Raw genomic sequence first — 21944 nt, forward strand, 5'->3', positions numbered from 1 at the left:
TTCTTTTTGTGGTGCAGTGTTACTGTGGTTCTTCCTGATGCTTCTTCTGACAGAGCATGTGATATGGAACCGGTTAGAAATTAGAGGTCTTTTCTTTTTCCATAGGTGGCCCTTTAGTATAAGTCTTTGGTTTATCTTACCTGAGCTATCTCTGTCAGAAGTGTGCCCCCTGCTCTTGTGCTCATTATCACTTCTTGTGTTTTCAGGCTCATTGGCACCTTGCTTCTGCCTGTTGAACTGGCAGAAGCTTCATGGTGTACCTGGATGGTGGTTCTTCCCTTGCTTCCAGTATCCTCTGAGTCATAGGCTCTGCCACTGCAGGGGGAAGGGGTAGGGGGAGCCAAGTTCATACCAGTACCTCTTCCCTATCTGGTTTTCTAAGGTTCATAGGCTCTGCTGCTACTGGGGAAGAACAGGGGGCTGGAGACTTAGGAACCTCAGTGGCTGGAGACACAGGGCCCCCACCCCCATTCCTGCTACTGTATAGTTACTTGTGGTCATGGGTGTCACTGCAGCCAGGAGGCTGGAGTTGTGTGCGCTGCCTACCCTGCTGCTGCCAGGTTATATGGGTCTGTGGGCTTAGCTGCCCTGATTAGAGAATCAGAATTGCAGGTAATACTTTTACTGTTCCTTAGGTCCTGCCTCCTTTATCTATTCCAGTCCATCCACCTTTAGAGGTGTGGGTGTGTGGAATTCTCTAGCATCCTGGTGTGTTGGCAAAAACACCTTTGCTGAGTTGTGAATGTTTTACTGGTTGTAGATAAAAGGGGAGAGACAAAGGTAGCTTTTCATTCTACCATGTTGTTGATACTACTCCTTGATTTTTTTTTTTTGTTTGTTTGTTCAGGACAAAACACTACTGTTTTCTTCTAGTAGCTGGTAATTGAGAATTTCTTGGAAAGCTGTATATAGCCTAAGAAGCAAAGAGCAAAATCTACTAAAAAATTAACTTGGAGCCATTTTCATATAGTTTAGAGTGTGTAACTAGTTATTCATTCAGTAAATATTCATTGAACAACTACTCTGTGTTAGTTGTTCTGTGCTAAGCTCTGTGCTAAAAGCTGGGAAACAATGTCAAGTAGTAATGGCCATAGTTCCTCCTTTCATGGAGCCTGCTGTCTAGGGAATTGAATGTCTTTAATTAAAAACTCACACAAATATGTGTAATATCACACTTGTGGTGAGTGTTACAAATAAGACCAATGTGTTGGTATAAGGGTCTGTGGTGACTGGATTTGTCCAAGTCAGTGAGGGCAGGGATGGTTTCTGTGAGGAAGTATGGATTATACTGAAATCCAGTGGAAAAAGTAGCCATTAATTAGGTGTAAAAGTATGAGACATGTGAGACAGACTGAATAGCATAGTGGATAGACCATGGGTCTCTAGAACTATCAGAAGGTCAAATATATTTGGAACACAAGGAGGGGGGCAAAATGTGGTACAAGGTGTGGCCTAATAAGTAAGAAAGTGAGCCCATCCTGGTTTATTATCATTTGCCTTTTAATTTGAAATGTTAGCATTATCTTTCACATTGATTAAGCCAACAAAAATAGATCATAAATAGGAGTGATTAAGTGATATTTGCTTACTACCTAGATTTTCTTTTACCCCCTAGACAGGACACCTTCATGGAAAATTATTTTACTAGCCAACGAGACAACATATTCCGAAATGTGGAGGTTTTGATTTATGTCTTTGATGTGGAAAGCCGCGAACTGGAAAAGGACATGCACTATTACCAATCATGCCTGGAGGCCATTCTGCAGAATTCTCCAGATGCCAAAATCTTTTGCTTGGTGCACAAAATGGATCTGGTACAGGAGGATCAACGAGACCTGGTAAGTAGAAAGGGTGATGCACTAAATGATTGATGTGCTTTGTAAACTTCTTTTGTAGAGATATAGGGAAATTTGTACCATTCATTTTTAGGGAAAAAAATTCTCAGTATAGGCTTTCAAAATAAAGTTGACATCTGTTTTTAAAAACACAAACACACCTTCTCTGGTAAGGGAAAGATAATGTTTATTTAGCAAATGATGTTCAAATTTAGGAAAGGATCCTAACCACATGATATCACTAAGCAGCTTTATATATTTTTAAAATATATTTGCTGCCCTTGTTTTACTGTCCTTCAGAACAGACAGTTATTGTCAAGGCTAGAAGACCCACCAGGGTTGAGATGAAGAAAGGTCACAACTGTCTCTAGATTGACCTTGGAAACTGGTATGCACCAATTCAAATGCCAATTACACAGTGTTAGGCACAATTCCAAGACCTCATAATTGCACTGATATGGTATATTTATCTTCTTTTCTACCATGGGGATTAGTACACAAAGATTAAACCAGAAAAGACACAGTAGAAAGGGCAAACTCCTAGCTAGCTATGAGACCCCAGGACTGGCAAGTCACAAATACAGTTCAGCTTTAGTTTGCTCAATATAAAATGAGAAGATTGGATTTTAAAGTCTAAGCTGAAAGTGAAGATTATCTATTTCCAAGAATAAATAAAGTTGAGGAAAGCAGTTTCAAAATATACTGGTGATATAGAAGAATACAGTTCCTCTAGGAATACGGTTCCTAGGAACTCCTAGGTTCCTCCTAGGGTTGGAACCTAGGAGTCTAAGGATCCCCTTTAGCTTAAGAATTTTTTTGATAATAACTGTGGTCAAGAATACTTTTTTCCATAATTAGTTATATGATTGCCTTCAGTGTTCCAGTATTTGCGTATGTTTTGTTGTTTCTGGGTTAACTTCCAGGCTTTTAGAAACAACTTGACAGTTCAGTATTTGACTCTGTAAAGGACTTTGGAGTGTCTATCCTTTCTAATTCCTTTTCCCTCTCACTAAGTATTAATTTTTTCTTAATTCAGCTGAAAATTCTGTATGTAGCTTGGCCTTGAGATTGTGAGGGTTTGTTAGTTTAGGGTTTTCTGTTTTGTTTCCCTGGCCCAATTTACCACAGAAAATCCTAGAGCATTCCAATGGATTTTTTAAGTACTTATAATTTTATTGATCAACTTAATGTTTTCTAAATGCTTATGTAAATATCCCCAAAGATACATTAATGTTCTTTGTGGGATTTTAAGTTTAATTAACAGAAGTATACTCTTTCATTAAAGAGTCAAACTTGGAAGTTTTAGAGTAAAATGGCTAGGGTGTTCTGTGAATAGCAATTTCAAGCAAAATAAAGTGTTTCCTTATATGTGTGTGTATTACTCAGGTTCCTCAGAGAAAGAGAACAAATAAGAAGTATGTGAGAATAAGAGAGAGAATGAATTAATTTTAAGGAATTGACTCATATGATTGCAGAGGCTGGCAAGTCTGATATCTACAGGCAGGCTGATAACCCAGGAAAGAGTCAGTGTTGAAGCTTGGGTCAGAAGGCAGTCTGGAAGGCAGAATTCCCTCTTCCTGGGAAACAGGAGTCTTTTTCTCTTAAGGCCTTCAACCAATTATATAAAGCCTACTCATATTTTGAAGGGGGATCTGCTTTACTAAAAGTCTATTGATTTAAATATTAATCTCATTAAAAATATCTTCATAGCAACATCTAAATTGATGTTTAACCAAATGTTTGAATCCTATGGCCTAGTCAAATTGGTTATATAAAATTATCCATCACAATGTTGAACATACACTCATGCAAGCTCTGGAAAATATCTGTGTATGTATTTATATTTGTATAAATTGATGTTTTTCCATGTGCATATGGGTGTGTGTGTGTCTATATATATATAGATAGATAGATTTGTGTGTAATGAGTTGTTATATCTATGTAGCCAAATAAATACAGGCTGTATTTATTTGATTTGTGTGTAATGAGTTGTTATATCTATGTAGCCAAATAAATACAGGCTGTATAGAAATAATATGTATGAATATATGCATGTGTGTATGAGAGAGAAACATATCTATACAAGTTTAAGTATTTTGATTGATAAAATCTTGATATTGGTATGGTTATCTTAAAAGTGACTCAGATTGGGTGATTTGGAATGTTAGGTATCCTTTATTAAGATTTCTCTATATGGTGAATTTTATTTTCCAACATAGTACTCTCAGTGAGTACTCAGAATAAGCAGCACAGTCCTGAAGAATTCTAGTAGCTGTTGCACTTTTTAGACCTGACCTGAAATCATCTCTGCCATCCTAGTCTGTAAAGCAAGATACACATTTAAAAATTCCTCTGGTGGAAAATGAAATACCTCTGTTTAAAATATTTTGAAATATTGCACCTCAGATTGCAGTGAGAGAAGATAGCTGTTGTATGCTGATCAGTATATTGGTATTTTTACTTCAGATTTTTAAAGAGCGAGAAGAAGATCTGAGGCGTTTGTCTCGCCCATTGGAATGCTCTTGCTTCCGGACATCTATCTGGGATGAAACTCTCTATAAGGTGTGTATGTTTCCCTGAGTTTAAAGAGCATGAAAAAAAAACTAGAAAGGTATTATCAAAACTAAAAGATTTTAGACCCTTTCATAGCAATCTAGATGTGTTGAACTAAAAGAAGAAATTATCTACAATACATTGAAAAATATTCAACTTAACCTTAAGAGATTTTGGTTTTGATTTTAGGTTGGGTCGACATACCTACCAGATCACACTGAATTAGCCCAGTTTGGTCCTGATTAATTTGATGCAGATCTTCATGACAGTAGAGGTTTCACTGGCCATCATCCATTTTGACCTGTTTTGGTCTCAATGCTGATTGGAACTGTATCTAATATTCAGGTACCTCTACAGGATATAAGCTAGTCTGTCTAAGTTTGGATGGCAATAGAAGAACAGTATTTAGGGGAGTAATTGGAGAAGGGAGTCTTAGAATGAGACATGTAGCTGCAACTTTCATGCAAAATTAAAGACTAGCATTCTTTCAACCAAAGAAATTGTTCCTATTGCTGGAATGGATACCACACTGCTTATAGTAGTTGTAAAGGTTACAATAATAGCTGTGTTATGGATGAAGTTGAAATTACCTCATTGGCACATAGGCTCCTTATCCTGCTTTCTCCCAGTGATTTAGTGATTTGAAAGACTGGCTTCTTTTGGGTCTTCTGTGGTCAGACCTTTCCTTCAGACTGTTTCTGGTGTTCATTGACAAGTCTGGGTAGGAAAGCATCCTTTTCAGTGACTCATAGCTACAGCCTCAGTATCAACTGCATTTGACAAGTATCTTCAACCAAAAGCACAGAAACCTGATTTGCCAAGGAGAAAAACAGTTGGACTTTAAAACATAACCACTGATTTATTTTTTTAACTAATTAATTTTTCCCAATATTATGTTGACCCAGCCTCACTCTAATAACAGATCATTTTGAGATACCTGTCTAGGAAATACTGTTCTAGATTAATTTGGGCCGAATTTCTCTCAAAGCCTTATTCCCATAGAACAGGTAACCGTGAATAAGGATGGACATGACGCACTGATAAGAACCAACTGCGGTGTGAAGGATGGCAATACATAACACGACCAAAGACAATTGGCTAATCACAACACTGCTGTGAGTGACAATGTCTCTGCTGTGGTTAGCTTTGGTGCCTTCTCCAAGGTAAATTCAGCAGTGACATTAACACCGACCTGGGAACTTGGAACCTGAACCCCCATGCCTAAGTAATAAAACTAATTGGAACAGAAACATGGCTCTTACATCTCTTACATAAATGTTACATAGAGCTGACATAAATTTTTATATTTATTAAAGTTTATTCTACAAGCACTCATTGCATATCTGCTTGATACTGTTGGACACACAAATAACTAAGACCAGGTTCCTGTGCTCTAGTAGGGGAGAGAAGATTATACACTCTACCAGACAAATTGGAATGAAATTGAAAGGAATATTATAATGAAAATTCAAATAAAAGAGCCTTAAGAAAATAGAGGGAGGGTATGATTAATTTAAATTCCTATTATAGTCATACTCCTCTGGATGAAATCAGTTTTAGGCAAACACACAGTGGACCACTTTTAATTTGATTAGATCAATAATTTATACAGCTGACAATAAGCCTTTTCAAATAAAGCCACTATTTTCTCTTGTAATTTCTCTTGTATGTTATTCCATTGAGGGGAGGGGCCATTTTTCTATGTGGCTCTGGTGTTTACACTAAATTGATTCTTGGATGTATGTAAATATTAGGTTCTGATCTTAAGAGCAATCTACACTATTGGTCTTAGATATCTATTTGAATGACTGGATTAGAAGTTCTTTAGCCCAATAAATCAGAGTTTTCAGCTTTCCCTAAGGCAATATGATGGAACTAAAGTATTTGTTGATTTTTAACTATCAGTGGAAAGAAGCATTTCATAAGTGTTTGAAACTTTTAAAAATCTAACTGAACAACAAAAATAAATATTAGTTTCATTTTCTCACGTCATTTGTGTTATATTTGTTACTAGAATTTGTTGAGGACTCAATTATCACTATATTCTCCTTTCTATATATTATAGTATACTTCCACCAGGGAAGCCCATAGTATACTTACTCATTTGCAAAGATCTGGGCCTGTTTACCAGTTAGTAATATTGCACTGTGCTTCTGTTCTGTTAGGCTTGGTCCAGCATTGTTTATCAGCTGATCCCCAATGTCCAGCAGCTGGAAATGAACCTAAGGAATTTTGCTGAAATTATTGAGGCTGATGAAGTACTTCTATTTGAGAGAGCCACTTTTCTGGTAAGAACTTTCTGCTGTGCAGATGTATTTCACACTCACCTTCTTCTGTTCAGCAATGGAGAATATGTTGCCACTGTCAGAAACACTCATTTTCCTTCTTGTCATTACTTCAGCATACATAGCTTTATTTATGAAGTAGTATTGTCAGCAAGTAACTTGAAAGGAGTTCTTTTATGTGTTGGTCTTTAATAATTAGTATCACTTAGACATTTGCAGGTATTTGTTACTATAGAATTTAGATTATTTTGTTAATAATTGTCCATTTGCCTTAAATAATTCCTATTTCCCATTGACTTCTATTATGAAATGATGGGTATTTTCCTTTGAGAAAACTTGCATCACACCCCTTTCTCCAAAACAGTTTAAAACTTTTAACATGGAAGAGATGTAATGGTCAACTCAATGGCATAGATAAGAGTTCAGATGGCGAGGTGAAAGGGCAAAAAGGTATGTTGGCATTATTTTTCTTATAAATTCAACTTAATAATATTATCTCCTACTGTGTATATGGCTGTGAGGGAGTATGAAAAACCCAATATTATATTTATAAGCAAAATGTTTAATAACAGTAATAAAAACTCATTTGACATGTCACAAGAACTGCATAAGTAATCGCTGATCAGCTGCATAAATATAACCCTAAGAGTAGCTCACAGTAAATTTGTTTCTGAGCTCTACCAAAGCTTGGTGATTTTAGACACATTTCTTTTCTTTTTTTACATATACATGGATCTATTCTTTTTTTTAAATTCTTTTTTCATTTAGGTTATTACAGAATATTGAGCAGAGTTCCCTGTGCTGTACAGTAGGTCCCCATTGGCCATCTATTCTAACATATAGCAGCATCTATCTATGTGTCAATCCCAGACTCCCAATCTATCCCTACACCCACCTGTCCACCCTGGCAATCACATGTTCCTTCTCTAAGTCTGTGAGTCTCTATCTTGCAAACAAGTTCATTTGTATAATTTCTCTCAGATTCCATATATGAATGATATTATATGATATTTATCTTTCTCTTTCTGGCTTACTTCACTTATTCATTTAATATGATAATCCCTAGGTCCATCCATGTTGCTGCAAATGACATTATTTCATTCTTTTTTATGGCTGAGTAATATTCAGTTACTCAACTGTGAAGAAAGCTGATAGCATATTCAAAACCAGAGACATTACTTTGCCAACGAAGGTCTGTCTAGTCAAGGCTATGGTTTCTCCAGTGGTCATGTATGGATGTGAGAGTTGGACTGTGAAGAAAGCTGAGCACCGAAGAATTAATGCTTTTGAACTGTGGTGTTGGAGAAGACTCTTGAGAATTCCTTGGACTGCAAGGAGATCCAGCCAGTCCATTCTAAAGGAGATCAGTCCTGGGTGTTCATTGGAAGGACTGATGCTAAAGCTGAAATTCTAGTACTTTGGCTACCTCATGTGAAGAGTTGACTCATTGGAAAAGACTTTGATGCTGGGAGGGATTGGGGGCAGGAGGAAAAGGGGACGACAGAGGATGAGATGGCTGGATGGCATCACCAACTGGATGGATGTGAGTTTGAGTGAACTCTGGGAGTTGGTGATGGACAGGGAGGCCTGGTGTGCTGCGATTCATGGGGTTGCAAAGAGTAGGACATGACTGAGTGACTGAAATGAACTGAACTGAATATTCAATTATATTTATGTACCACATCTTGATCTATTCACTGTCAGTGGACATTTAGGCTGTTTCCATGTCTTAGCTATTGTGAATAGTGCTCCTGTGAGCATAGGGATGCATGTATATTTTTGAATTATACTTTTATTGAGATATATGCCAAGGAGTGGTATTGCTGGATCATATGACAACCATGCTTTAGTTTTTTAAAGAACCTCCACACTGTTTTCCCTAGTGGCTGTACCAACTTAAATTCCCACCAACAGTGTAGGAGAGTTCCCTTTTCTCCACACCCTCTTCAGCATTTATTGTTTGTAGACTTCATGATGGCCATTCTGACTGGTTTGAGGTGACATCTCGTTTATAGTTTTGATTTGCATTTCTCTAATAATTAGTGATATTGAGCATTTTTTCATGTGCCTCTTGGCTATCTGTATGTCTTTGGAGAAATATCTATTTAGGTCTGCCCACTTTTTTAATGTGTTGTTTGTTTTTTGATATTGAGAACCACATGAGCTGTTTGTAAGCCTGGAGATTAATCCCTTGTCAGCTGCATAGTTTACAAATATTTTCTCCCATTTTGTGAGTTGTCTTTTTGCTTTCTTTATGGTTTCCTTTACTGTGCAAGGCTTTTCAGTTTAATTAAATCCCATTTGTTTGTGTTTAATTTCTATTAGTCTAGGAGATGGATTGAAAAAGATATTGATGCAATTTATGTCAGAGTGTTCTGCCTATGTTTTCCTCTCAAGAGTCTTATACTGTCCAGTCTAACATTTAGGTCGTTAATCCATTTTGAGTTTTTGTGTGTATGGTGTTAAAGAATGTTCTAATTTAATTTTTCAAATGTAGCTATCTGGTTTTTCCAGCACCATTTGTTGAAGAGATTGTCTTTTCTTCATTATATAGTCTTGCCTCCTTTGTTGTAGATTAATTGATCATAGGTTGTGGATTTACATCTGAGCTTTCTAGTCTATTCCATTAATCTATAGGTCTACTTTCATGCCAGTGCCATACTGTTTCATTTACTGTAGCTTTGTCATACAGTCTGAAGTCAAGGAGCCTGATTCCTACAGCTCTGTTTTTCTTACTCAAGATTGCTTTGGATATTCAGGGAATTTTGTTTCTCCATACAAATTTTAAGACTTTTTATTCTGGTTCTATGAAAAAATGCCATTGATAATATGATAGGGATTGTGTTGAATTTGTAGATTGCCTTGAGGAATATGGTAATTGTGACAATATTCATTTTCCAATCCAAGAACATGGTATATCTTTCTATTTGTTTGTGTCATGTTTGATTTCTTAGATCTGTGTCTTTGTTTTTTGCTACTCAGTAAAAACTTGCTATTGCGGACTGTAAGATGAGGAAAAGTGAGGTTCTAGCAGTCTGGAAGAAGTTTCTTTATGACACAGAGAAAAGAAAATTGAGATGAGTCTACTATGCTGTAGATACCCTAAATGCTTTTGTGTTCTATTTCAGTTCTGTGGAAACTGAAAAAGTTAGGGCTTTGAGTAGTTCTAGTTAGTGTTGTCAACCTCCATTTCTCCCAGTTCACAATGGCTCATCTTTTCCTTAGGGAACGAAATCAAATAAACTCCCAGCTTGAAAGAATATTTGTTGAGGAGTTTTGCTTCTGTGTTCATCAGTGTTATTGGCCTGTAATTTTCTTTTTTTGTGATATCTTTGTCTGGTTTTGGTATCAGGGTGATGGTGGCCTTGTAGGAGGAGTTTGGGAATATTCCACCCTCTGTGATTTTTTGGAAGAGTTTGAGAGTGATAGGTGTCAGCTCTTCTCTAAATGTTTGATATAAATCACCTGTGAAACCATCCGGTCCTGGACTTTTGTTTGTAGGAAGATTTTTAATCACAGTTTTAATTTCATTACTTGTGATTGGTCTGTTTATATTTTCTATTTCTTCCTAGTTCAATCTTGGAACGTTGTACTGAAACATGTCCATTTCTTCCAGATTTTCCATTTTATTGGCATATATTTGCTTGTAGTAGTCTCTTACAATTATTTTAATTTCTGTGGTATCAGCTGTATGTAACTTTTCCTTTTTCATGTCTAATTTTATTTGAATCCTCTCCTCTTTTTTTCTTGATGAGTCTCACTAATGGTTTATCAAGTTTATTTATATTTTCAAAGGTCCAGCTTTTAGTTTCATTGATCTTTTCTATTGTTTTCTTCATCTCTATTTCATTTATTTCTGTTCTATCTTTATGATTTCTTTCCTTCTATTAAACTTTGGGTTTTATTCTTCTTCTCTAGTTGCTTTAAGGTTAGGTTGTTTATTTGAGATTTTTCTTGTTTCCTAGATAAGACTATATTGCTATAAGCTTCCCTCTTAAAGCTGCTTTTATTGTGTCCCATAGGTTTTGAATCATCATGCTTTCATTTTCACTTATCTCTAGGTATTCTTTATTTCCTCTTTGATTTCTTCGGTGATTCATTGGTTGTTTAGTAGCATATTATTTAGCATCCATGTATTTGTGTTTTTTATAGTTTTCTTTTCTTGTAATTGATTTCTAACCTCATAGTGTTGTGTGGGAAAAGATGCTTGATATGACTTCAATTTTATTAAATTTACCAGGTGGGGCTCACTTTGTGGGCCAGTATGTGATCAGTTCTGGAGAATGTTCCATGTGCACTTGGGAAGAATGTGTATTCTGCTGCTTTTGGAAGGAAAGATCTATAAATACCAGTTAAGGGAATTGGAATGCAAAAGTAGGAAGTCAAGAAACACCTGGAGTAACAGGCAAATTTGGCTTTGGAGTACAGAATGAAGCAGGGCAAAGGCTAAGAGAGTTTTGCCAAGAGAACACACTGATCATAGCAAACACCTTCTTCCAACAACACAAGAGAAGACTCTACACATGGACATCACCAGATGGTCAACACAGAAATCAGATTGATTATATTCTTTGCAGCCAAAGATGGAGAAGTTCTATACAGTTAGCCAAAACAAGACTGGGAGCTGACTGTGGCTCAGATCATGAACTCCTTATTGCCAAATTCAGACTAAAATTTAAAAAGGAAGGGAAAACCACTAGACCATTCAGATATGACCTAAATCAAATCCTTTGTACAGGGGAAGTGAGAAGTAGATTTAAGGGACTATATCTGATAGATAGAGTGCCTGATGAACTATGGACTGAGGTCCGTGACAATGTACAGGAGACAGGGATCAAGACCATCCCCATGGAAAAGAAATGCAAAAAAGCAAAATGGCTGTCTGGGGAGGCCTTACAAATAGCTGTGAAAAGAAGAGAAGCAAAAAGCAAAGGAGAAAAGGAAAGATATAAGCATCTTAATGCAGAGTTACAAAGAATAGCAAGAAGAGATAAGAGAGCCTTCATCAGCGATCAATGCAAGGAAATAGAGGAAAACAACAGAATGGGAAAGACTAGACGTCTCTTCAAGAAAATTAGAGATACCAAGTGAACATTTCATGCAAAGATGGGCTCGATAAAGGACAGAAATGGTATGGACCTAACAGAAGCAGAAGATATTAAGAAGAGGTGGCAAGAATACACAGAAGAACTGTACAAAAAAGATCTTCACGACCCAGATAATCACAATGGAGTGATAACTCACCTATAACCAGACATCCTGGAATGTGAAGTCAAGTGGGCCTTAGAAAGCATCACTACGAACAAAGCTAGTGGAGGTGATGGAATTCCAGTTGAGCTATTTCAAATCCTGAAGGATGATGCTGTGAATGTGCTGCACTCAATTTGCCAGCATATTTGGAAAACTCAGCAGTGGCCACAAGACTGGAAAAGGTTTGTTGTTTTCATTCCAATCCCAAAGAAAGGCAAGCCAAAGAATGCTCAAACTACCACACAATTGCACTCATCTCACACGCTAGTAAAGTACTGCTCAAAATTCTCCAAGCCAGGCTTCATCAATACATGAACCATGTTCAAGCTGGTTTTAGAAAAGGCAGAGGAACCAGAGATCAAATTGCCAACATCTGCTGGATCATCAAAAAAGCAAGAGAGTTCCAGAAAAACATCTATTTCTGCTTTATTGACTATACTAAAGCCTTTGACTGTGTGGATCACAATAAACTGTGGAGAATTCTGAAAGAGATGGGAATACCAGACCACCTTACCTGCCTCTTGAGAAATCTGTTTACAGGTCAGGAAGCAACAGTTAGAACTGGACATGAAACAACAGACTGGTTCCAAATAGGAAAAGGAGTACATCAAGGCTGTATATTGTCACCCTGCTTATTTAACTTCTATGCATCATGAGAGTACATCATGAGAAATGCTGGACTGGAGGAAGCACAAGCTGGAATCAAGATTGCTGGGAGAAATATCAATAACCTCAGGGATGCAGATGACACCACCCTCATCGCAGAAAGTGAAGAGCAACTAAAAAGCCTCTTAATGAAAGTGAAAGAGGAGAGTGAAAAAGTTGGCTTAAAGCTCAACATTCAGAAAACTAAGATCATGGCATCTGGTCCCATAACTTCATGGGAAATAGATGGGGAAACTGTGGAAACAGTGTCAGACTTTATTTTTTTGGGCTCCAAAATCACTGCAGATGGTGACTGCAGCCATGAAATTAAAAGGCACTTACTTCTTGGAAGAAAAGTTATAACAAACCTAGATAGCATATTGAAAAGCAGAGACATTACTTTGCCAACAAAAGTCTGTCTAGTCGAGGCTATGGTTTTCCCAGTGGTCATGTATGGATGTGAGAGTTGGACTGTGAAGAAAGCTGAGCGCTGAAGAATTGATGCTTTTAAACTGTGGTGTTGAGCAAGACTCTTGAGAGTCCCTTGGACTGCAAGGAGATCCAACCAATCCATTCTAAAGGAGATCAGTCCTGGGTGTTCTTAGGAAGGAATGATGCTAAAGCTGAAACTCCCATACTTTGGCCACCTCATGCAAAGAGTTGACTCATTGGAAAAGACTCTGACACTGGGAGGGATTGGAGGCAAGAGGAAAACGGGACGATAGAGGATGAGATGGCTGGATGGCATCACCGACTCGATGGACATGAGTTTAAGTGAACTCCGGGAGTTGGTGATGGACAGAGAAGCCTTGCATGCTGGGATTCATGGGGTCACAAAGAGTCAGACAAGCGACTGAACTGAACTGAAGTTCATCTGGTCTAATGTGTTGTTTCAGGCCTGCATTTCCGTACTGATTTTTCTGTCTGGATGATCTGTCCTTAATGAAATTGTTGTGTTAAAAGTCCCCTAATATTTTTGTGTTACTGTCACTTTCTCTTTTATGGCTGTTAGTATTTGCCTTATATATTAAGGTGCTCCTATGTTGGGTGCATATATATTTCAATTGTTATGTCTTCTTCTTGGAGTGACCCCTTGATCATTTTGTAGTGTCCTCCTTTGTCTATTATAACAGTCTTTATTTTAAAGTCTATTTTGTCTGATATGAGTATTGCTATTCCAGCTTTCTTTTGATTTCAGTTGCATGGAATATATTTTTACACCCCCTTACTATTAGTCTCTTTGTGTCCCTAGATCTGAAGTGGGTCTCTTGTAAACAACATATATATGATAGACACATATTTTAATCTGAGTTTGGCTCCCCTTTTATAAAATAGATATAATATCTATATCATAATTTTTGTGTGGTTTAAAATAGGACATGATAACATTAAATCCTAGTACAAAGTTTAGCATATAGCTGACAAACTGTCAAACACTGGTTTCTTTTCCTATTATAGCCAACAGAGGGCAGAGAATGCAGGTGCAGTTTTTCCTCTTAACTTTGTAGAAACATTGTTTTTAATGGCAGCATACTTGGCATTCATTCTTCCTGCTAACTGGTACAGCTGAGGCAACGAGACCTAACCAGGGTCTTCTGCCTCATCCCATAGGCAGGGGTTACTTGCTGGGAAGTTCATTATCCTGAGTTCTGTCTTTCCCACTAGTGTGAATAGCAGCAAGCAAGTGAGCTTTTCTGTCTGTCTTGATACACATGGCATGATGGAATCCTCCTTAGTGGTATTTTCCTGCCACATCTACCACATATGATCATAGGGGTTAATTTAATATGAACTCTGTTTTTCACCAACAATAACAAGTGGCTTTTGGTTTCTTTTGAGGACTGTGTTTAGGTGCTTTGACTATTTTCACTGAGATGCTTGAAGTCAAGCAACAGGAACCTATTCCACCATTGGTCTAGGAATTATGTTTTTGAAATTTCAGATAGTTTCAGGGAATTGCCCTGTGAATATTCTTCTAGCAAATGACTCAGTTTTGCTTCCTACTAGAAACTTAACATCAGCCTGTGGGACTACTTTTGTGGTTTTATTAATCTGAAAGTGTTAGGGGATGCATTTTCAGCTGGCATTGGTGTGCATCATGAATAGGTTCATTTTTCATTTATAAATAGTACATCCTCAGAGGTTAGAATCAATCAGTTAAGATTTTAAAATATAATACCAAAAATCACTTGGTTATAGCCTTCGTTAAAATTAAGTACATTAAGTATACCTCAAGAACAGCTAAGAATTTTTATTTATTTTTCCTTTTTGATTTGTACTTTTTTTGAATCAACAACTATTCTGTGAAATATTGAAATAAGATGAATATTTAAAGTAAGTGAGAAAGGCTAGCAGTGAACCAAAATAGATAATACTTAAATGTTCTAATAAAATTATAACCAAACATTACTGGATGGGTCATCCTTAGGGATGTTGAATTTATGCAAAATACTGATAGAATGTGGGACAGAGTAATGAAAACAGTAAAACCAGTTGCCAACTCTACCCTGAAAATCAGGGTAACCAAGAGACTGACAGATGTAATGGCTTGAGGAGTAGTAGAGGGTGATATGACAATGCTGCATGGATTGAAAGGGCATTGCTCTTTTTTGTAGGTGATTTCTCACTATCAGTGTAAAGAACAGCGTGATGCCCACAGATTCGAGAAAATCAGCAACATTATTAAGCAATTTAAGCTGAGCTGCAGGTAAGAGATCTTGTGTGATGTATTCAATATTTATCTCAGGAAAAAATTGTCATATTTGAGAGGTTCAAATACCTTTAGTAGACTCCACTTCTCTATTCAGTGTAGTCCCTTATATTAAAAACAAATCTTGGGCTTCCCTGGTGACTCAGTGATAAAGAATCTGCCTGCCAATGCAGGAGATGTGGATTCGATCCCTCATCTGGGAAGATCCCACAGGCTGCAGAGCAACTAAACCTGTACTCCACAACGAGAGGCCACCACAATTAGAAGCCCATGCACTGCACCTAGAGAATAGCCCCCACTCCCCTAACTATAGAAAAGCCTGTGCAGCAATGAAGACCCAACACAGCCAAAATAAATAAACAAAATTTTAAAACAAGACAAAAACTCAACTCTAAACTTCTTGACTAAAGTGAAAGACAATATTCTTTAATGCAAACTCAACTGATGCAGAAGAAGCATATGAAAAATATCTAAGCTGAGTACCCTTTCAAGATGTTTTTTACTATTTGGGAAGAAGTAAACAGACGATGTCCAAGAGAGTTTTGAAAAGAAAGAAGGAGGGTTTACCTTATCAAATACCAAGATTTACTATAAAACTACAATAATAAAAATGGTGTGGTACTGATTTCAGCAATGGTACAAAGAAGAGCATCTAAAAATGTCTGATCACATTGCCTCAGCTTTGTTTAAATCTAGTTTGAATCTTAGCATTGTGAATGTAGGAAGTAGGAATGGCTGAACATCATAATCTAGTAAAGTTTTAATAATCAAAATTCTTATTGTAGTAAAACTTTGATACTCAGACAATAGAATAAGTGTAAGTAATCCCTTTAATGCCATAGCACACTTTGAAACTTTCTGGTATGTTTATGCCAACATTTTTAAAGAAGAAATTGAAAATTGCATATAAATATTATTACTATTTTTGTTTTCAAAGAAATGGGGTCATTTCTAGAATTTCAACATAACTAATATTCAAAAGGTATAGTTGTTAATCTCAATGATAGGAAAATTTCAACTGAATAAACTTAAATATTAGAGAGATCTTTGGCAACATGAAACAATGTCTAAGCCCACTTTTCACTTCACTTCACAGTCACTGTCAAGTCCTAATCCGCTTTCTGTCAAGGCCACTTTCCAAGACATGTTAAATTTGGCATTAGAGTTTCCTTGGAAAACAAAGTGAGATTAGTGATTAACTGTCTTAATGAGGTGGTAGATTGAGATATAATGGTATGCAAATGTTAACATGAAAGATAAGAATGTCTGATATTACTATTATTTTATGTCCTTTACTCACTTTTCCCCTTTCTCCTATAGCAAGCTAGCTGCATCTTTCCAGAGCATGGAAGTCAGGAACTCTAACTTTGCTGCTTTCATTGACATTTTTACATCCAACACTTATGTGATGGTCGTGATGTCTGATCCTTCCATTCGTAAGTTTAAACTTAGCTGACATGGATTCAAAGCCACATATTCTTTAAACTAATTGCTTTAGAAGTTGTACATTATTGAAGATACTGAAAAACTATTTTATAGCGCACAACCCTGTGAATGTACTTAGTGCCACTGACCTATACATTTAACAATGGTTAAAATGGTAAATTTCATTTTATGTGTATTTTACCACAATGAAAATAAATTAGTACTAATGGTAAATCAGTTCAGTTCAGTTGCTCAGTTGTGTGCGACTCTTTGCAACCCCATGAATCGCAGCACTCCAAACCTCTCTGTCCATCACCAACTCCCGGAGTTCACTCAAATTCGTGTCCATCGAGTCAGAGATGCCATGCAGCCATCTCATCCTAGTCGTCCCCTTCTCCTCGTGCCCCCAATCCCTCCCAGCATCAGGGTCTTTTCCAATGATTCAACTCTTCGCAGGGGGTGGCCAAAGTATTGGAGTTTCAGCTTCAGCATCAGTTCTTCTAATGAACACCCAGGACTGATCTCCTTTAGAATGAACTGGTTGGATCTCCTTGCAGTCCAAGGGACTCTCAAGAGTCTTATCCAACACCACAGTTCAAAAGCATCAATTCTTCGGGGCTCAGCTTTCTTCACAGTCCAACTCTCACATCCATACATGACCACTGAAAAACCATAGCCTTGACTAGACGGACCTTTGCTGGCAAAGTAATGTCTCTGCTTTTGAATATGCTATCTAGGTTGGTCATAACTTTCCTTCCAAGGAGTAAGCGTCTTTTAATTTCCTGGCTGCAATCACCATCTGCAGTGATTTTGGAACCACAAAAAATAAAGTCTGACACTGTTTCCCCATCTATTTGCCATGAAGTGATGGGACCAGATGCCACAATCTTAGTTTTCTGAATGTTGGGCTTTAAGCCAACTTTTTCACTCTCCTCTTTCACTTTCATTAAGAGGCTTTTTAGTTCCTCTTCACTTACTGCCATAAGGGTGGTGTCATCTGCATACCTGAGGTTATTGATATTTCTCCTGGCATCTTGATTCCAGCTTGTGTTTCTTCCAGCCAAGCATTTCTTGTGATGTATTCTGCATAGAAGTTAAATAAGCAGGGTGACAATATCCAGCCTTGATGTACTCCTTTTCCTATTTGGAACTAGCCTGTTCAATGTCCAGTTCTAACTGTTGCTTTGTGATCTGCATACAGGTTTCTCAAGAGGCAGGTCAGGTGGTCTGGTATTCCCATCTTTCAGAATTTTCCACAGTTTATTGTGATCCACACAGTCAAAGGCCTTGGCATAGTCAATAAAGCAGAAATAGATGTTTTTCTGGAACTCTCTTGCTTTTTCAATGATCCAGCAGATATTGGCAATTTGATCTCTGGTTTCCCTGCCTTTTCTAAAACCAGCTTGAACATCTGAAAGTTCACAGTTCACGTATTGATGAAGCCTGGCTTGGAGAATTTTGAGCATTACTTTACTAGTGTGTAAGATGAGTGCAATTGTGCAGTAATTTGAACATTCTTTGGCATTGCCTTTCTTTGGGATTGGAATGAAAACTGACCTTTTCTAGTCCTGTGGCCACTGCTGAGTTTTCCAAATTTGCTGGCATATTGAATGCAGCACTTTCACAGCATCATCTTTCAGGATTTGAAATAGCTCACCTGGAATTCCATCACATGCACTAGCTTTGTTCGTAGTGATGCTTTCTAAGGCCCACTTGACTTCACATTCCAGGATGTCTGGCTCTAGGTGAGTGATGAGTGATCACATCATTGTGATTATCTGGGTCATGAAGATCTTTTTTGTACAGTTCTTCTGTGTATTCTTGCCACCTCTTCTTAATAATTTTCTGCTTCTGTTAGGTCCATACCATTTCTGTTCTTTATCGAGCCCATCTTTGCATGAAATGTTCACTTGGTATCTCTGATTTTCTTGAAGAGATGTCTAGTCTTTCCCATTCTGTTATTTGTCTCTATTTCCTTGCATTGATCACTGAGGAAGGCTTTCTTATCTCTTCTTGCTACTCTTTGGAACTCTGCATTCAGATGCTTATATCTTTCCTTTTCTCCTTTGCTTTTCGCTTCTCTTCTTTTCACAGCTATTTGTAAGGCCTCCCCAGACAGCCATTTTGCTTTTTTGCATTTCTTTTCCATGGGGATGGTCTTGATCCCTGTCTCCTGTACAATGTCACGAACTTCCGTCCATGGTTCATCAGGCACCCTGTCAGATCTACTCCCTTAAATCCATTTCTCACTTCCACTGTATAATCATAAGGGATTTGATTTAGATCATACCTTAATGGTCTAGTGGTTTTCCCTACTTTCTTCAATTTTAGTCTGAATTTGGCAATAAGGAGTTCATGATCTGAGCCACAGTCAGCTCCTGGTCTTGTTTTTGCTGACTGTATAGAGCTTCTCCATCTTTGGCTGCAAAGAATATAATCAATCTCACTTTGGTGTTGACCATCTGGTGATGTCTATGTGTAGAGTCTTCTCTTGTGTTGTTGGAAGAGGGTGTTTGCTGTGACTAGTGCATTCTCTTGGCAAAAATCTCTTAGCCTTTGCCTTGTTTCATTCCGTACTCCAAGGACAAATTTGCCCGTTACTCCAGGTGTTTTTTTGACTTCCTCCTTTTGCATTCCTGTCCCCCATAATGAAAAGGACATCTTTTTTGGGTGTTAGTTCTAAAAGGTCTTGTAGGTCTTCATAGAACCGTTCAACTTCAGCTTCTTCAGCATTACTGGTTGGGGCATAGGCTTAGATTACTGTGATATTGAATGGTTTGCCTTGGAAATGAACAGAGATCATTCTGTCGTTTTTGAGATTGCATCCAAGTACTGCATTTTGGTCTCTCTTGTTGACCATGATGGCTACTCCATTTCTTCTAAGGGATTCCTGCCCACAGTAGTAGATATAATGGTCATCTGAGTTAAATTCACCCATTCCAGTCCATTTTAGTTTGCTGATTCCTAGAATGTTGACGTTCATTCTTGCCATCTCCTGTTTGACCACTTCCAACTTGCCTTGATTCATGGACCTAACATTCCAGGTTCCTATGCAATATTGCTCTTTACAGCATCGGACCTGGCTTCTATCAGCAGTCACATCCACAACTGGGTATTGTTTTTGCTTTGGCTCCATCCCTTCATTCTTTCTGGAGTTATTTCTCCACTGGTCTCCAGGAGCATATTGGGCGCCTACTGACCTGGGGAGTTCCTCTTTCAGTGTCCTATCATTTTGCCTTTTCATACTGTTCATGGGGTTCTCAAGGCAAGAATACTGAAGTGATTTGCCATTCCCTTCTCCACTGGATCACATTCTGTCTAATGGTAAATAATTTTTATTTAATTGATGTATATTTTGAAGCTTAGAAATAATTTAAACTCTAGGGTATTATATTTTTCTTCATCGGAGTTTCAGAAATCAAATTACTAAACCTGGGGATTTTAAAGAAAACAAACTCAAATGTATGACTTGGCTCGACATGGGGTATATTTTTAAAGGACTAGTCACTCTAAGCTCTGAGCTTTTCATTGTTGAACCATTTTATATGTCATTGTGTATTTCTAAGTACCGTACTCCCATATTTGTGTTAGGGTCATAGAGAGAGATATTTGGTGCCTCCATGCCATAATATTTATATCAATCACAACTATTAAAATAAAGGTTCTAGCAATATTTCTAGGAAATCCCAGAAATTTAAATTATCTCTTAAATTATCTATCTTATGATAATATTATAATATAGCAGAAGATAATGTTTTACTACTAGCTCCAAACTAAACGAGTTTGAAAAAAATTTTTTTAAATATTATGTTTAGAATATAAACAAATCTTTTACTCAGAAAAATTAAACTCTGGTTAACTTCGGACATAGGTTCTCTGTGACATAAATTGAGGGATTTGGCTCTCTTTCGTTTTTTTTCTTTTTTATTAGTAGTATATTCCTTTGGCTATTTGTACTAACTGTGTTGGATATCTTCCCTACCCCATCCTCAGCTTCTGCAGCTACTCTGATCAATATTCGCAATGCCAGGAAACACTTTGAAAAGCTGGAAAGAGTGGATGGGCCAAAGCAGTGTCTTCTCATGCGCTAAAACTTTGCCAAATGCTGTTTCAGGAAAAAAATTGGAATACTATTTCTTAATGTTGTATTAGTATATATAGGCTGTGAAATGTTGTGATGCTTATCACTTCTGCATTTCTTCCCTACTCCCCAGTCTTAATGTATAACCTTGAACGCTATTTACTCAAATAGCCAGTAAGAAGTTAGAAGATAAACTGTCTATGAATGTGGTGTGACATAAAAGTAGGTGATATGTAAGTGTTCTGATAACAATGTTCTAATAGTGTAAGTGTTCTAATAACCTGGTTTCAGTTGTTGTGTATGCCAAAGCCTTTTCCAACATCATCTTATATTCCTCATCAGATAGTAACCTATATGTTTGGAATATTACTGTTTTCTCAGCATGCACTAAAAATATTCCTTAAAAGCAATTATAAATAAAGTTTTGCTATTACAGATTTCAGTAACATTCTTTTCTTTCTTTCTTTTTTTTTTCTTTCCCTTGTTTCTTCAGCTTTTCCCTAAGAAAAAGAAAATGAATTTCACAGTTAACCTAGGGGAAGAAGACTTGCTGTTTGGGAAATAGTATAAAATAAAGTTGGTTGGGAAGGATGAGCCAAATGATAGCCTTAAAGCTAGGCAGAAGAGTTTTGATATAATATGATAGGAAATGGCAAAGGAATTTTGAAAGAAAGTTAACCTATGGGCTGACTGATGGCAGTTGGAGAAACAGATAGTAATCCAGGCCTGAAATGTGTTGAAAGTCTGTTTCAAGATGCAACTAGAGAAGGAATGAATAAAAAGTTGAGGGGAAATAGATAGTATTTATGAGATGAAAGTCTTCTTTCTATGAAGTCCAGGAATGTTTAATTTATATATTCCATAACACCTAATGGAATGTGCTTTCATTATACTCATTAAGTATTATTAAAACCTCATTCAAGGTAGGTGTTTATTTGACTTCATTCCCAAGGAAAAGATGAGCCATTGTGAACTGGGAGAAGTGGAGCTTGACACCAACTGCTGCTACTGCTGCTGCTAAGTCGCTTTAGTCATGTCCAACTCTGCACGACCCCATAGACAGCAGCCCACCAGGCTCTGCCGTCCCTGTGATTCTCCAAGCAAGAATACTGGAGTGGGTTGCCATTTCCTTCTCCAATGCATGAAAGTGAAAAGTGAAA

At 37.3% G+C, this 21944-nt stretch overlaps 1 protein-coding gene across 2 annotated transcripts in view; it reads left to right on the forward strand.

The window, feature by feature from the left end:
• RRAGB (Ras related GTP binding B) overlaps positions 1-21232 on the forward strand; it is a 41098-nt gene extending 19866 nt beyond the window's left edge. Inside the window, exons 5-10 of one of the 2 annotated variants that reach the window (XM_005228243.4) lie at positions 1616-1838; positions 4302-4397; positions 6554-6676; positions 15184-15275; positions 16599-16714; positions 20697-21226. In XM_005228243.4, the coding sequence (XP_005228300.1) occupies positions 1616-1838; positions 4302-4397; positions 6554-6676; positions 15184-15275; positions 16599-16714; positions 20697-20794 (748 nt within the window). In that variant the 3' untranslated portion in view covers positions 20795-21226. 2 annotated transcript variants of the gene reach the window in all.
• Positions 21233-21944: the final 712 nt, after the last annotated feature.

The sequence above is a fragment of the Bos taurus genome, chromosome X (assembly GCF_002263795.3).
Source record: "Bos taurus isolate L1 Dominette 01449 registration number 42190680 breed Hereford chromosome X, ARS-UCD2.0, whole genome shotgun sequence".
In the NCBI taxonomy this organism is placed as follows: domain Eukaryota; kingdom Metazoa; phylum Chordata; class Mammalia; order Artiodactyla; family Bovidae; genus Bos; species Bos taurus.